Source organism: Myxine glutinosa, chromosome 2, assembly GCF_964187855.1.
Source record: "Myxine glutinosa chromosome 2, kmMyxGlut1.1, whole genome shotgun sequence".
In the NCBI taxonomy this organism is placed as follows: Eukaryota; Metazoa; Chordata; class Myxini; order Myxiniformes; family Myxinidae; genus Myxine; species Myxine glutinosa.
Window position 1 is genome coordinate 60,061,039 of NC_136262.1, and position 16,211 is coordinate 60,077,249.

The 16,211-nt window shown below is 45.6% G+C and overlaps 1 protein-coding gene across 9 annotated transcripts in view; it reads right to left on the reverse strand.

Moving 5' to 3' along the window:
• LOC137421761 (DNA (cytosine-5)-methyltransferase 3A) overlaps positions 1–16,211 on the reverse strand; it is a 240,098-nt gene that overhangs the window by 69,472 nt on the left and 154,415 nt on the right. For all 9 annotated transcript variants that reach the window (XR_013622675.1, XM_068108127.2, XM_068108125.2 and 6 more), the window contains 10 exons: positions 15,813–15,920; positions 13,386–13,539; positions 13,009–13,137; positions 12,783–12,827; positions 12,597–12,676; positions 12,335–12,447; positions 11,556–11,739; positions 10,449–10,533; positions 10,126–10,271; positions 8,739–8,829 (listed from right to left, as the gene is read on the reverse strand). Coding sequence is in view for 8 of the 9 variants with exons in the window: in XM_068108127.2 (XP_067964228.2) it covers positions 8,739–8,829; positions 10,126–10,271; positions 10,449–10,533; positions 11,556–11,739; positions 12,335–12,447; positions 12,597–12,676; positions 12,783–12,827; positions 13,009–13,137; positions 13,386–13,539; positions 15,813–15,920 (1,135 nt within the window). In the remaining variant the exon portion in view is untranslated. The remainder of the gene's footprint in view (positions 1–8,738; positions 8,830–10,125; positions 10,272–10,448; positions 10,534–11,555; positions 11,740–12,334; positions 12,448–12,596; positions 12,677–12,782; positions 12,828–13,008; positions 13,138–13,385; positions 13,540–15,812; positions 15,921–16,211) is intronic.

Sequence of the window (16,211 nt, forward strand, 5' to 3'; positions counted from 1 at the left end):
ATGTGCTATGTGCAGGAAGGGTCGGAGTAAACTCCATTCAATTTACAATGTGCGCTGAGTGGGTTCATCAAAAATGTAGTGGTTTGAGAGGGTCATTCACCAGTGTGGCAGCTACATTCAAGTGTAAGGTGTGCACAGAGGGAGCTGCAGATGGAGGAAATGTTGAGTTGGATCTTGGAGACGGCGTGCAGCTGGAAGGTGTGAAAACATTTTGTTACCTTGGAGACATGCTGAATGGAGAAGGTGGATCAGACTCGGCAACGGTTGCTAGAGTGAGGTGTGCATGGAAGAAGTTTCGGGAACTGAGTGGCGTGCTGACGAGGAGGGGAGTGTCGTTGAAGCTGAAGGGAAAGGTGTATGCTGCATGTGTGAGAAGTGTTATGATTTATTGGAGCGAGACATGGGTAATGAACGTAGAGCAGCAACGAAGGCTGGAAAGGGTGGAAATGCGAATGGTTCGGTGGATGTGTGGAGTATCGTTGAGAGAGAGGAAGCCAAAAGATGGATTGCGAAAGATGATGGGAATAGAGCCAGTGATGGATGCTGTGAAGAGAAACAGTTTGAGATGGTTTGGTCATGTGTTGAGGAAGGATGAAAGTGACTGGTTGAGAATAGTGATGGAAATGGATGTGGAAGGAAGTAGAGGACGGGTAAGACTGAGAAAGACTTGGCTAAAGAGGGTCGAAGAAGAAATGCAGGCAAGGGGGTTAACAAGGGGAGATGCAGAAAATAGGGCAAAATGGAGAGGATTGTCATGGGGACCGCAAGGCTAACCCCCGCTCTAGCAGGGAAAATGGCCTTAAAATGCCTGTTGTTGTTGTTGTTGTTGTTGTGGTCAATCCAATGTCCCTTTTGGCACCGCACCTAGACAGTAGGACTTCATGCCCCTAGCGCACCCACAATAATTCATTCCCTTCCCTTTCACATCAATAACATAGCACGAACCGAAACGGGCAGGCTGAGACACGCCCTGCCGAGACACGATGAAAAGGGGGCGGATATTTTGACGTCATGCGGGAAGGCGGACCGATGGACGTCATGAGAGGGTGGGACGGTGACTTTAGGGAAGTGATGACACGAAGGAGAAGAAGAAGAGTTCGGAGTTGGACACATGGCAGAGCAGACGCCATTTCGGGGAGCTCAGAGAATTCAGTAGTAATCGAGTGCGCTGGACATTTCCCCCTCGTTCCTTCCTGCCTTCGTTCTCTCCCATCCTCCTTGCGATCAGACCGCGTGCTTGCGTGGACGACGGTTGTGCCGAGGTTCGCCCTGTTGGTGGCCATGTTCATGGCTTCGTGCGTACCATCGCCAACCACCCACCATCTCCAGAGCGCCGAGCAGAGACGACAGCCCCAGGAACCGTGGTCCCCCGGACGGAGCGAGCGTTTGAGAGTTGCGGTGCGAGAGGACCGGGGCCGGCGAGCGAGTCGCGTCGGGGAGACCCCCCTCCCGCCCACGTGTCGGGGCCTAGCTGTCCAAGGCCTGCACTATCTCCACGCCATGCTCCCGAGCGATCAAAGCTAAGAACGCACCACACACACCCCCGCTTTGTTCATTTCGTCGTCTGTCCTGTTGTTTGTATACTAAGTCTGTCGAGTGGGAGTACTCTATATAGGGGGTTTAGAGCATCATATCGCGGCATTTCTTTGGTCTCGGAACCCTTAATAAATCCTTGTATTATTTTCTGTATATACTTGAACGCAGTTTTTCGTGTGATTTATTTAATTTGCAGCAGCATTGGAGACGCCCCGAGAACAGGTAAGACTGCAGGGGTCTTGCGCCGCCCCTCCACCCAGCGCAATTTTGTATTGCTGTCTATCTTCGAGTCCGCCATTGAGTTTCACCTCGAGAGCTAAGGCCTTCGCGATCGGCTTCCGTGACCGCCTGATTTTCATCAAAGGCAGACACACGACAAACTGGTAGTCAGGAGTGGGATTCGAACCGAGCGGACAATTTTTTTGTCCGCAGGTAGCGAGTCGACGCCGGCTGGGTGAAAAATCCCGCCCAGCATTTGGAACCGAAATGTGTTCATAGTGCCGAGGCGGAGAAATTTGCATAGTCGATTGGGCATACGAAGCGCGATATCGCGTCTTCGGAAAATTTTAATTTTGTTTCTGAGGTAAAAAATAAATATGCGCGCGGGAAACGACCTTCCTCAAAGCGGATGTCGGAGGTCGGTGAAATGGAGGTGCGTAGCGAGGCTTCTGTCAGTTTAGAAGGTGAGTTTAGAAGGTGAGTAGGGGAATTGGAGGTTAGTCTTGGAACCTCCCCCGTCCCGAGCACCAACCCATCCCCCTCCCCTACCGGGGAGCCGGGAACAATTGGAGCGGCCGCGATACCCGACCAGATTTTGGATCGATTATTTAGGGAGATTAAGGGAATGAGTGAAAAAATGGATGGAATGAAATGGGAATTGAAGGGAGAGATGGGAGAAATGAACAATAAAATGGATGCCCAAAGGAATGACATGAATGCTCAGAGTAAAGAATTGAAGGACGAAATGAGGGGAATGAAAAACGAATTGAAGGGAGACATGAAGGGGCTGGAAAACAAAATGGATGCTCGGAGTGAGCGAATGGAAAACAAAATTGAGGGATTAAAGGGAGAATTGGAAGGGCAAATTGATGGATTGAAAGAGCAAATAAAGGGATGGAAAGCAAAATTGATGGATTGGAGGGGAAAATGGAGGGGATGAATGAACAAATGAATGAACAAGGAAATGAAATAAAGGAAAGGAATGAACAATTGGAAGTAAAAATTGGGGAAATGGCACAGCAGCTGGGGGAACGAATTGATGGCATAGAAGGGAGAGTGCAAAACCAAATTACGGACAGCCTGGGGGAATTTGAGGTTAAAGTAGAAACAACAATGGGGGAGATGGAAAAATCAGTGGGGGTGGAAGTTGAACTTAAACGGGAAGAATTAATGTCAAAAATAGAGGAGGGCATGACCCAGGCTGTCAGAATGGGGGAAAAGTTGGAGGATAGGATTAGTGCCGCAAATCAAGACGGTGTGTGGACGGCCAACATGGGCCTGATGTGGTGACCGCCCGGGCATGCGGCCTGGCACCCTCTCCCTGAGACTCTGGGACAGCCAGCATGTGGTGACCTGCCATGCTGTGCTGGTCTATGGATGCGGGTCGAACCACATGGACAGGGAATGTTATAGTCTACTGGACAACCGTTGGGGCATCTGTGGAACGTGATGGTGTGAGAGTGACCTTCCACAGATGTTCCATTATGATTTGTGGACTCTCAGTTTGGGAAGAGAGCCATGGAATTGATGAATCGGGAGAGTGTAACGTGCCGAGCATATGGGCCATGCTCGGCTGGCATTTGTATGGCAAAGCATCTTTCTTTGGTGAGGTGTCAAAATGTTTGGCATGGGTAATCTGAGGGTTAGATACAAATTTAAGGGTGAATTTTGAAATGGCATGGTGGTCACTGACATCAGTGGCACCATTATTGATCCAGGTGTGTTAGACCAAAGTGTTGGAGGCTGTGATAAAATTGATAGATTAGCAGGACACAGCCTTCAACGGGCTGCGGGGGCGACTGTGCCGATATTTGGGACGCGGGGTCATGGGGATTGGAGCTGGGGGTCTGAGGGTCAACGTTGTGCTATGGGTGTCCGAGGTGTGTGGACCATGTCTTCTGGGTGGGTCTCCTGGTGGAGCACGGCTGTTGACTGGACCTTGGTGTGGTCAAGTGTGGGTGGGCACTGGGGGCTGCAGTTGTGTGGACTAGAGGACGAGGGCGGCGAAGGTGACGTGAGGGGAATTCCACGCACTGCGACCGGCTCCCCCAGGGCCGAGGTTGTGTGAGTGAGTGTAGTTGGCAGCAGGTGCTCACCACATTGGCCAGCTGGGGCTGGTGCAGCCATGTTCCTCGCAGGGGGGCCGAAGGATGGATGGTGGGTTGCACCCCTATGGACACTCATGGGCCATGTTGGCATTTTGACTGCTCACCTTGTTCCGATGACCCTTGCACGGTAGAGGTGCGGAGCTGTTGTAGCCACAGGTAGTTGTTTAGAACAGTTCACTGTGGATGCGGATCCACATACCTGCCAGTATAGTGGGGACAAAAGTAAAATTTAGTGAAAATTTGATTGGTCCAATAAATAAATTTTGGGATTTTATGGGTGGATGGCACCTTTGGACCTGACCAACCGGAATACCTGCACATCAAGGTAGAGGTAAGGCCTTTATGGTTACTGTCCCAGGCTTCAGGACCTGCTTATGTAAATTGGGGACATGTAATTTGGAGTTGGGGGCGGGTGAGAGTGATGACATGGCCGGTGAGGTGGATGGAATGTGTCCCACAGAGTCTTGTGGGTGGCGTTTGTTTTGGTGTTGTGGTTATGTGTTTTTATGTGGTTGTGGAGAATGGAAATATCAGTGAGTGGTAATTATTGAGAGTTTTGAAATGTGCTTTTGGAAATGTGTTGGTAAAAAGTGAACCGGGCATTTCACAAAGGCAGGCCATGGCAACTCTTGTAACATCTTTTTGGTACCATCTTCTCTGAATTGTGTTGAGAATTGAATAGCAGCAGGGGAGGAAATGTGTTTTTGGGATTTTGTGGGTGGGGAAGGTGTGTGTGTGTCCGCAGGTACAGATCAAGCTCTGAGGAGCGATGCCTGCGGCCCACCTCTGCGGCAATTACCCCTGGCAGCCAGTGGTATCTGGAAATTGGAGCTCGTCGGTGGAGGGTATATTTGGGCGCCTTAGGGTAAGGGAGACTTCCTGCGCTGAGGCAGGAGGCCACGGAGCCTGGTGTGTGGAGAACCCCACCGGTAGGGTAACGGCAGAAAGGGCTGTTTGACTGTCACGGGTCAATATGTAAAGGGGGGGGGGGGGGCAATGAACTTGTAAGTCAGTTGACTTGTTTTTGGGACTGCGGGCACCACAGCCTAAAGTGCCCCACCATCTTACTTGTGCGGTACCTCCCCGCTGCCTAGTTGAGGGAAATGAACACACATGTATACGACATCAATGCCATGGTCCTGCAGGGGGGTGAAATAAGTGCTTGGTATTGATTTTGTGTTGTAATGATTTATGGAATGTGTATGAGTGGTTAAGGGTTTGTGTTGTATGAATGTGGGCGAAATCCACCAAGCCATGTCACTCACCTGTAACACCAGCTTGAATAAGGTTAAGTTTGTGGTTAAGGTAGGAGTTTTGTGTGTTGTTTGTTTCCTTCCACCACAGGAACGACCAGAATCATTGTAAATATTTGAAATGTACATATTTGCATGGTTGCTTAAGGAGGCAAATATGCAATTTGCATATTTGCATGGTTAAGGGGGTAGTATGTTAAGGGGTATAGTTAGGTAGCTCCGGCTCACCTTGCACAGCCCTCCTGCTTTATTTCATAGGTTAATTAAGTGTGAGACAGTAAGTGTTAAGACTGGAAAGGTAGCGCCTGCTGTGAACCTTGCAGGAGCTACGGTTCCAGGGGGGGCGGGTGGGCCTGTGTTATGTCAGGTGGGTAGAGGAATACTTAGATGTGGGTAGATCTGTGTAGGTCGAATGCTCCGGGATGTCCCGATAGCTAGAACCCACTATGTACCTTTTAGTTAGTATGTGTAGGTGTATGTCGCGATAATTGTGTATGTTTCCTGTACAAGGACAGGAAGTGCTAAGTAGTCATGGTGATAAGGGTAACTTTGTGTGTTTTCCCACCTCTGTGGTCAATCCAATGCCCCTTTTGGCACCGCACCTAGACAGTAGGAATTCATGCCCCTAGTGCAGTGGTTCCAGACCTTTTTTCTGTTGTTTCCCCCCTCCAACCAGTTCAACCGTCCGGATTTCCCCCCCCCCCCCCCCTATATATATACAGGGGGCTGCAAAAGTAGGTATACAGTAAGGATTATACCAGTATTAGGTCGGGGAGCCGTTGACTGACCACCACGTTCGCCGGATCTCACCCCTATGGACTTCTTTTTCTGGGGATGTGTAAAAGAGGGTTTTCGCACGCAAGCCACGTTCTGTTGATGCCATAACTCAGTTCATACGGGAGACTTGCCAGGAAATTGATGCTGATAAAGACCTTTGTGCCAGAGTGTGCATGGGTGTCCACACTGGACTAGTGGAGTGTGTGAATGCCGGGGGCAAACAGTTTGAACATTTGAGGGATTAATATGTTTATTATTGATATGTTTATTATTGATATGTTAATATTGATATGCTTGTATAATCAATAAAATACGTTTTGTGCACACGTTTTGTTTTTCATTACTGTATACCTACTTTTGCAGCCCCCTGTATATATATATATATGTATATATATATATATATATATATATATATATATATATATATATATATATATATATATGAGCAAGGAAAAAAGTAGCCAAAACACAAAATTTATTCGCTTAATAACCTAAATAACATAATGAATAACATAAAAATATAGCAACACACACACCCCCACACACTCCTACACATACATACAAACCTACAAGTTTCCCCTCTGGAATCCTAAATTTTCCCCCCAGGGAGAAATGTCCCCCAGGTTGGGAAATGCTGCCCGAGCGCACCCACATTAATTAATTAATTCCCTTCCCTTTCACATCAATAACACAACACCAACCAAAACAGGCATGCTGAGACACGCCCTGCCGAGACACGATGAAAAGGGGGCAGATCATTTGACGTCATGGGGGAAGGCGGACCAATGGACGTTACGAGAGGGCGGGACGGTGACGTGAGGGAAGTGACGACACGAAGGAGAAGAAGAAGAGTTCGGAGTTGGACACGAGGCAGAGCAGACTCCATTTCGGGGAGCTCAGAGAATTCAGTAGTGATCGAGTGCGCTGGACATTTTCCTCTCATTCCTTCCTGCCTTAGTTCTCTCCCATCTTCCCTGCGATCGGATCGCATGCTTGCGTGGACGACGGTTGTGCTGAGGTTTGCCCCGTTGGTGGCCGTGTTCGTGTCCGCGCGCATACCATCGCCAACCACCCACCATCTCCAGAGCGCCGAGCAGAGATGACAGCCCGAGGAACCGTGGTCCTCCGGATGGAGCGAGCGTTCGAGAGTCGCAGTGCGAGAGGACTGGGGCCGGCGAGCGAGTCGCGTCGGGGAGACCCCCCTCCCACCCACGTGTCGGGGCCTAGCTGTCCGAGGACTGCACTATCTCCACGCCATGCTCCCGAGCGAGCAAAGCTAAGAACGCACCACACACACACCCGCTTTGTTCATTTCGTCATCTGCCCTGTTGTTTGTTTAATAAGTCTGTCGAGTGGGAGTACTCCATATAGGGGGTTTAGAGCATCATAGCGCAGCATTTATTTGTTCTCGGATCCATTAATAAATCGTTGTATTATTTTCTGTATATACTTGAACGCACATTTCCGCGTGATTTATTTAATTTGCAACAACATTAGAGACGCCCCGAGAACAGGTAATACTGCAGGGGTCTTGCGCCGCCCCTCCATCCCGTGCAATTTTGTATAGCTTTCTATCTTCGAGTCCGCCATTGAGTTTTCGCCTAGAGAGCTAAGGCCTTCGCGATCGGCTTCCGTGACCACTTGATTTTCATCAAAGGCGGCCACACGACTGTATATACCCTACTCAATGCAAATCTAGTCAACGAGAGGGTGCCACAGGAGGTCTCGATACACTTTAGGTAGGTAAAGCATATTTGTTAAGCTGTCATAGTTTTGGGGCACGTGGGTGTAATTTATTAACGATTATATCTGTGATTGTCTGTGATTGTCGCTGTTAGGCCATGTTCTTCTTCTTGATATTATCTCCCTTATACATTCCCATTTTAATGAGAGCTTTATGGTCATCAGTATCAGGTTCCATAGTGCTTAGAGAATTGGCTTACTAATTTGTTAAACTGGCAGATTGGGTTCACGCTTAAGCACCTTCAATGCGTGTCGCCAAAAATCTTCGCTCGGCTATCCTGTCAGTGTCCCGCCAAAGCCGTTGTGTTCGGAGACGTCAATTCATGCTAATTTAACTTTGCGGATGTGGATACCTTTTCCTCCCATACCAGCAGGATGGCATGACTGTCGTTGAATACGCACGACTGTAACAATATAAATTTACCATAATAGATGACCCGTGTCACCAAGCTCTTTCGTTGTTCACCCGGGTTTAATAGACCCGTACCGTAAATTTCATGGGATGAAAATAACAAAAACCTGGAACTTAATAAGAGAATTCAGGAAGTAAAGGGTTGTCCAAAGGTCTCTGCAAATATCACTCCAGTGTTTACTCGAAAATACAAGCTCCACATTGCTTGCAACCATCCAGATAAATTATTACCCTACAAACAAATTTTACAAATTATTCCCCCAAACAACAGCCAGGAATAACTAATATGACGTGTTAGATAGGGTGGTGTAATGAACTCTGGGTAAAATGGCGGTAAACCCGGAATTAATTTATTTATAAACCCTTAAACCTCTGTAAACCTTTACTGAAATTGAATTACGTACTTGAACATTGTAGAATACAAATCGGCTTCATCATATTTCCAAGAGCCATGCTATATTAAGCATGAGAGGGCGTGGCATGTGAGAGCAACAATAACGGGGTAAAGAAGATTCTGTCAATATGGCTATGTAAGTAAACTTCTGGATTTTTTATTTATTTTTATTTAGAAGCATTATTTTATTCAAATTGAAATATGTAAACTTAAACACTGCGTGGGGTATCATGTTCTATGACTTCTCTAGTTGCTAAAGTTCCTGATAGAATTTATTGCACATCAGCAGTGCTCACCATAAAGTCCTTTCCTGGCAGGGTTGACGATGGACAGGTCACTGCATGGGCTTCCACCGATGACAAGGTCGAAAGGACCATAGGTCAACAGCTGCGGAGAAACAGGAACTAGGAAAGCAATATGTGTACAGCAGTATGTAAATAAACTCAGTGCGCTGGATGTCACTGAGAATCTTACTATAATTCACCAAATGTCCGTCCGTCTGTCTGTCTGTCTGTCTGTTCGAAGGTACCGTAAAAACTGCTGAACCGATCGCAAATATATTTTGGGTGGATAATCCTGGGATCTCCAGGAGTAAAATAGGCTATTTTGTTTTCCCAATTTCAGCTTTAGTCTCCAGCATTCTCAGGTTTGGACTCCCGCATAACATTCGCGTTCGCATAACGTTCATTGTGACGATGTTTTCATTGTGACGATGTTGTGATGATGTATGTGTTCACGGTAGTGTTTGACGTGACGGTGTGAACGTAATTTCGTAACGTTTTTCGTTTCGTAATCCTTTAATGAACGTTTAATGTTTAATGAACATTTAATGCCCTTCGATGTCCGGGGCCGCCCGCGCGCTACACTGGACAAGCCAGCATGTACCTTGCCCTTCGCCATCAGGCTCGGGTAAAACCGCTGAGCCCCATCCGTGATGGGGACTGGGGCTTGAGACATTGTCCCACGAACGAGGAATTCCCAGTAAGCGCGAGTCATCAGCTCGCGTTGATTAAGTCCCTGCCCTTTGTACACACCGCCCGTCGCTACTACCGATCGGATGGTTTGGTGAGATCCTCGGATCAGCCCCTGCATGGGCCGTTCTCGGCTCGTGCCGGTGAGCCGAAAAGATGAGCGAACTTGACTGTCTAGAGGAAGTAAAAGTCGTAACAAGGTTTCCGTAGGTGAACCTGCGGAAGGGTCATTATCGGGACAACACGAGAGCGAGCGAGACGCGAGACGTACGTGGTACGTGATCGTCCATGTACTGTTTAGCCATGTACTGTTTAGATTTTGATGATTTGCATGTGATATGATTCAACAGATGTTTATATGAATCGTTTAAAATAAAATAAAAAAGCCTTCAATTTCTGATATTTTACCTTTTCATTTGGGCTTCCCAATTGAAGCCCCGCCCATAGGGCGGGTATCGTTGCTAGTAATATATTATATACCCAGAGTTGTATGCTTTATGTAGTCTCTTTCATCGTTTTTCATTGTTCAAACAAAAATAAATTTGGACCACTAATTATATCATCACCCACAAATGCAATCCTTAGAAGGGCTTTGCGATTGATAAGAGATGCTCCTATTTATCTCAGAGTTTTGGAACAATTGTTTCACACAAAAAGGTTGATCAAACACCTGCAGAATTAGGTCATTATGGAGATACATGATGATACCTACATGCTGCCGTGTTAGGAGTCGAATATCACCAACGTAAGTGATCTGCCCTTCGTGGCGAACCATCCCGACATTGATGGAGTCTTTGCAGATTTCAGAGGCAATATATCTATCCACAGCAATGCCCAGTTCCTTCAGGACAAGCAAACCTTATGGGATGCGCGCACACACACACACACACACACACACACACACACACACACACACACACACACACACACACACACACACACACACACACACACACACACACAGTTTACACTTAATGTAAGCTGTTTCATTTACCAAAACAGCATTAGCAACTGTAAAGCAATATATTTTACTACCTGTGGCAATGCCATCAAAGAGTGAAAGGACTTTCATTGGTTTCCTTTGGTCTGGAGGTACAGGGGAATAAACCTTGGGGGGGTCCTTCAAACACAAACAGAGAAAAAGGTTATATGTCCTTACAGAAAAGTCCTTCATGAGGAACTTTAATTGTCAATTTGAATCCACATGCAGTGAAGAACCAATTTCCACCATCACAAACAACAATATAATCAACTAGAGAGTTCATAGAAATTTTACCCCACACAGTTTTGATAAAAAGGACATGGGAAGGGTCTTTAAAACTCTTGCCCTGCATTTCTGAGCACAATCTATATTCCGTACGAGCCGCCATTTTGTCACAACCCCGAACGCTGAGAGAGTGAGCAGCAAATTTAATTGGTCGAGATGGCGTAAAATGGCGAATATTTTGTTTAATTACTGCTAAACTTCAGGCTTTTGGAAGTGCCAATTTCTGTTCTACGGCGTTCAAGTTTATAATTAAATTGAAATAAAATAAAGGTTCTAAATGATGTAGAAAAAAAAGATTTATTTGGAAATTTACCCCCATTGATGCACCATCCTTTACACCGCATCATTCAACACGTTAAATTTGTTCCTCGTGCCTGTTGTTTGTGTCCTTTAGGATGTCCCTACAAACAGGGAGTTTCCTGTTTGGAATGATTTTCAGTTTTGGTTGACTGCGGACAGACAGACGAACAACATCTTACTCCTTTGTGCGCATATGTGCTCGGGACCAGATTCTGCACAATTTGCCAAATTCAGAGCCAAGGTACTGCTAAACTGCAGGTTCTTGTTCCAATTCATGTTCAGATTCGTGTTCTACAGTGAAGAAATATATAATTCATTTGAAATTAAGTAGTTCCTCGATCACAGACTGACTGATGTCTGTAGACAGACAGACAAACAAAGTGAACTAATTGCTTAACCTCGCATTTAGCTTCGCACACACATTGTAACAAGCAACATCATTGGCCCACCTTGTCATTAGCATGCATTCAAAATGAGAAATTCAAACTAAGATGAAGAATTATTGAACTTCCCAGAAAACCAATTGCCATCTGTTTAAGGGAGAGACAACCGAATACAGAAATAGCATCACGCACATATTCCTGGCTGTTGCTGTTCGCAAAGAGCTGCTGCAGACAGTGGGCCCAATCCTCACGGCGTTGTAGAAGTCCAAAGGAATTACCAGGACGACACATGTAGCAGTTCCAGGGTTCTTCTTCAATGGCTATCTTTGCAGTTCCAGGGCCTACCAGTAAGTCAAGGCACTCTACGCAGAAGCAACTGGGGTGATTCAAGAGTGCAGGACAACAAGTGAAATTTAAAATTGTTTCGCAGATTACCTTATGATGATTACCACCTTGGCAAAATATATATTTTCCAAAACACTGTTGTTTACATCCAGAATATTGGGAGCTTAAAAGCGTGTGATGACAAATTAAGTCTGCCTTTAGCCAAGCTAGGAGTAAGGAGCCATTCGTGGACATGTTTGTCATCACTCTACAGGTTTAATGCTCCTTGTTGCACAAACCTCCCCCTTTGCCCCCCCCCCCCCCCACACACACACACACACACACAATAACTCCACTCCAGTGACGAAACTCGGTGAAAAGCAGACTTAATCTTTAAAAATAAATATGGCAGCATTTTCTAATATTGGAGGGAGGCAGTGATGAGGTCAATTGGTCAATCTGGAATAACAACCCCTGCTCCGAAATAGAGCGTGCAGAGTATTGTGGCAAAAAGTCCTCTGTTTGTGAGGAACAACCCGCAATGGCCACAAGTGAGACTTGGTGTGGAGATCATTGAATTAGCTCATGTTTATCAAAACTTTGAGCCAATGAAGGAAATGACACTATGTGGAAAAAGAAACACTCACCGGAAGCAGTTGAGGTTGCCACACATAAGCACTTCCCGTCCTCCACAGCAGATTGAACAGTATGACTGGTAACCATCGTCATCGTACTGATACGCGCACTCCATGAAGTTGATCTGTGCCAGGACAGGGTACAAAGAAAGGTGTTACTCAGTTCAATAATAAAGATTGAGGCTGATTAACGCAATGCGAAATACACCAATTTCTTATTATCTCTACGATCAATAAAACACTTCATAGAAGAGACATTTAGAGGAGACCTCACCTGGCAGCTCTGACAAATTCCACCTGCGAACAGTGGGTGGTTATCAACGATCGAAGGGTGACCACAGGAAAGGCATACATCTGGAAAAGGATGACAAGAAACGTTGCGTCAGAGCAGGAGCATCGGAGCTGTTGGTGAAGCCACAAATGGTGAGCTCAATGGAAATAACCCTCCTGAGATCCTCACCTTCAAGGTTTTGAAGCTCACACTGCACATCATGTAGAACCTGCTCTGTACATGAACAGAAAACACAAACGTGAACATTACAACTGGAGCATGGCGTATAACACAGCAAGAACAACGAGGATGCATGTGATGTAACGGGGAGGCCCGTTGGTTCTCATGGTGACCAAACAGCAAAGGAAAGCAACGACGTATCAACAAATCTTTGTGAAAGCTTTCGAAAGATCACCTCTTCTTGGCTGATTCATCATCTCGAGGTCTGAGAAGACTCGGTGCCGTTTAGAGGAATAGTACCTCCGCTTCTCTTCGACGTAGTAGTAAATCTCCTCTAGTTTTTGTTGCGTGGACACAACTTCCTCTACAACAAAGTTGGACAAAACTAAGCTAGTCTCGATCATTGTGGTAAAGGAAATCAATTTAACTTTGGCTATAACGAAGGAATTATAGAAACTACAGTTGTCTGAGAAACTGGAAACCCTTTACATAATCATATAGATTCGTTTGTGTGCAGACTAAGTATGTATATTTGTATTCTGTTAGTTCATATAAGATAAGTGTGATGGGACCTTGAGCTGAGTGAACACAGTAAGTTGTGGGTTTCCATACCAGGCAGTGGCTGGAGACCTTTACGTCCTCGTGGAGGGAAGCCATTCATGGCCCAGCGCATCATGGGTAGAATTCTCTCCTCGAGACTGAGGCTCGGCTCGCAATCATTGTTTTCAAGTTCGGAAAACCTCTTCCCTGAGCGTCGGCCTGCCACCTGTACCAAGGTAAATTACAGAATGCATTGTCTGGTAGGTTGAGAAATGCATCGATTCCTTATAGTTGGCTGCTTCCCTCTGATGGTCCTTTCACCAAAAAAAATGTTTTTGCATCATTAATTTACAGCAAAATGAGGAATAACATGTAAACTACTGTTATGTTTCCTTCTCCATGACCCTCTTGTGCCCCGAAACACCATGACTGTCTGCACTTGAAAGTTTCCAAACATGAGTAAGCCGCTCTTGTTGGTCTGCCAACATATTGCCAGCAGCAGTTTGGTTAATCTCTTTGGTAACCATTCCAACACCATTTCACCCCCCCCCCCCCACCCCCCTCACTTACTGCAGTGTCTATTGATTCACATGACGTATATCTATTTATCTGGACCATATGTTTTTTAAACCATCTGTTGGCCATAGACCAACTTGTTCCAACTGCAGCATCGCTTTAAATGCCAACTGATGCTAGCTCAACATGTGCCTGAGTTCGCCTGAGAATTGCACCAGAGTCAGGGTACAGTTCAATTATTATGTGGCATCTTCTTTTTTTGCATAATTATGTTTTCTTATGCTGCTGCTGCTATGGCCTTTGGTCACCCTCCTGACACCCCTGTGGACTCCAATACCTCCCCCCCTCCAAACCAATCCATTGTTTGAGCCACATTCTCCAAAAAGCCTGGTGTTGGCTTAACGGTTAAGGTAAGGTGGCTGGCTTGAAATCTTAGAGTCCTGAGTTTGAGCTCCTGTGATGCCATTGAATTAATATCAGGTGGGTTGACTCAGCCTGACATCTTTCCGACGTCGGAAAAATGAGTAGCTACCAGCTTACTGATAACGGGGGCGCTTCATCAGCGGCACAACCGCACTCCTAGAAGAAAATGATGCAGCCAAGCAGCCATAGGCTGCAGACGAAACCACCATCATCACCAGCCACACTCTCCCACCCAAGTTGTCTACCTGTGCCATTGGGCTCACTTACAATCTTTATTATTATGGAGCAAACGTATATGCGTATGTATATACGTATGTATGTATGTATGTATGTATGTATGTATGTATGTAAGTATGTATGTATGTATGTATGTATGTATGTATGTATGTATGTATGTATGTATGTATGTATGTATGTATATTTGTGACCAAAACGTCTTCTTCTTCTTCAAATATGTATAAAACCGAAAAACATGGTCCGTGAGGCCGTGTGACTATATATCTATTATTTACGTACTGTTGGAATATAGCTTTCAACCCTTAAGACAAACAAGATCGCTAAAGACCCAAAAGACCCTGAAGACCCTCAAAGTCCCTGAACACACCAAATACCCTTAAAGATCACACTACTCCAGTACCTCGCAACATATTGCCCTTTGTATGGCCCAGCGTGTTACCGGGTGTTACCGAGTGAACTCGGAAAGTGTCACCGAGTCACTTTCACAACCGAAGACCCAAAAGACCCCGAATACCCAAAAGACTATTAAAGACACAAAATTCCCCAAAGACCCAGTGGACCGAAAACTCTCTGAAGACAAAAACGACCCAGAAGACCCAAAACACCCCACCAATCCAAAAGACCCAAAAGACCCAAATTACCCCCAAATGACCACAAATACCCTTAAATACCCAAAAACCTTGAAGGCCCAGAGGAACCAAAATACCCTGAAGACTCATAAGACACTGAAGACCCAAAAGACCTCGAAGATCCATAATACACCAAATACCCTTAAAGACCCAGATGACCCAAAATACGCAGATCATCCAAAATACCCTAAAGACACAAAGACCCCGAAGACCTTTATGTGCCATGAAGACCCTTAAGACCCCAAAGACCCATAAGACGCTTTAGACCCATTAGATCAGCTTTGACCCTTGACCATTTAGAGCTTTAGACCACTTGGACCATTTTAGATTACAAAGAATAATTGGACCACAGGCTGCATACAAAACCTCCACCAGCCACATTCTCCCACCCAAGTTGCTTACGTGTGTCATTGGGCTCACTTACAATTCATCCAATAGCCGAACATTCCCAGACTCTAAGATGTTTCACAGTAATTAAAACCCTGCCAATTGCACCAAAACCAGGTGTAGATTTAAATGACACAACAATTTATCTTGTTTGCCGCAACACTGAGTTAAAATGAATTCCACATTGTAACAAAATTTCTGAAATCTCATAAGAAAGAAAAACTATGACAATACGTTTGTGCTGATATTTACATTTTAGTTGTTGATATAGTTATAAGTTTGCATGCCCTCAAAAACATTAACTCACCTGCAGGGCTTCAAATATGGCCTTGCGATAGACAAGTTTCTTGTTGAACGTCTGCTGGTTGAAGCTTTCTTTGAACTTGTAAAATGGCACAAGTTTTTCTTCGAGCACCTGAAAAAATACCACATAGCGGGTATTAAATACGTAAAAAACACTGTTTGTATTAAATATAGCGTTTGCCAGGAAAACGACAACTCACATGTATTTGGGGATTATGAACAACATCTGAAATAGAATTAAAGATTGTGGGTAGATTTGTGGGGAAGTGCTGCAGCTGCACAGGTATAAAAGATCACAGGTTTGGATGGAAGATGATGTGAGATGGGGGTGGGTTTCCCCCCTGAAGTACTGGAGGGAATAGCGAGGTTATACAGTACTGGCATAGGTACATGTTGCCACCCA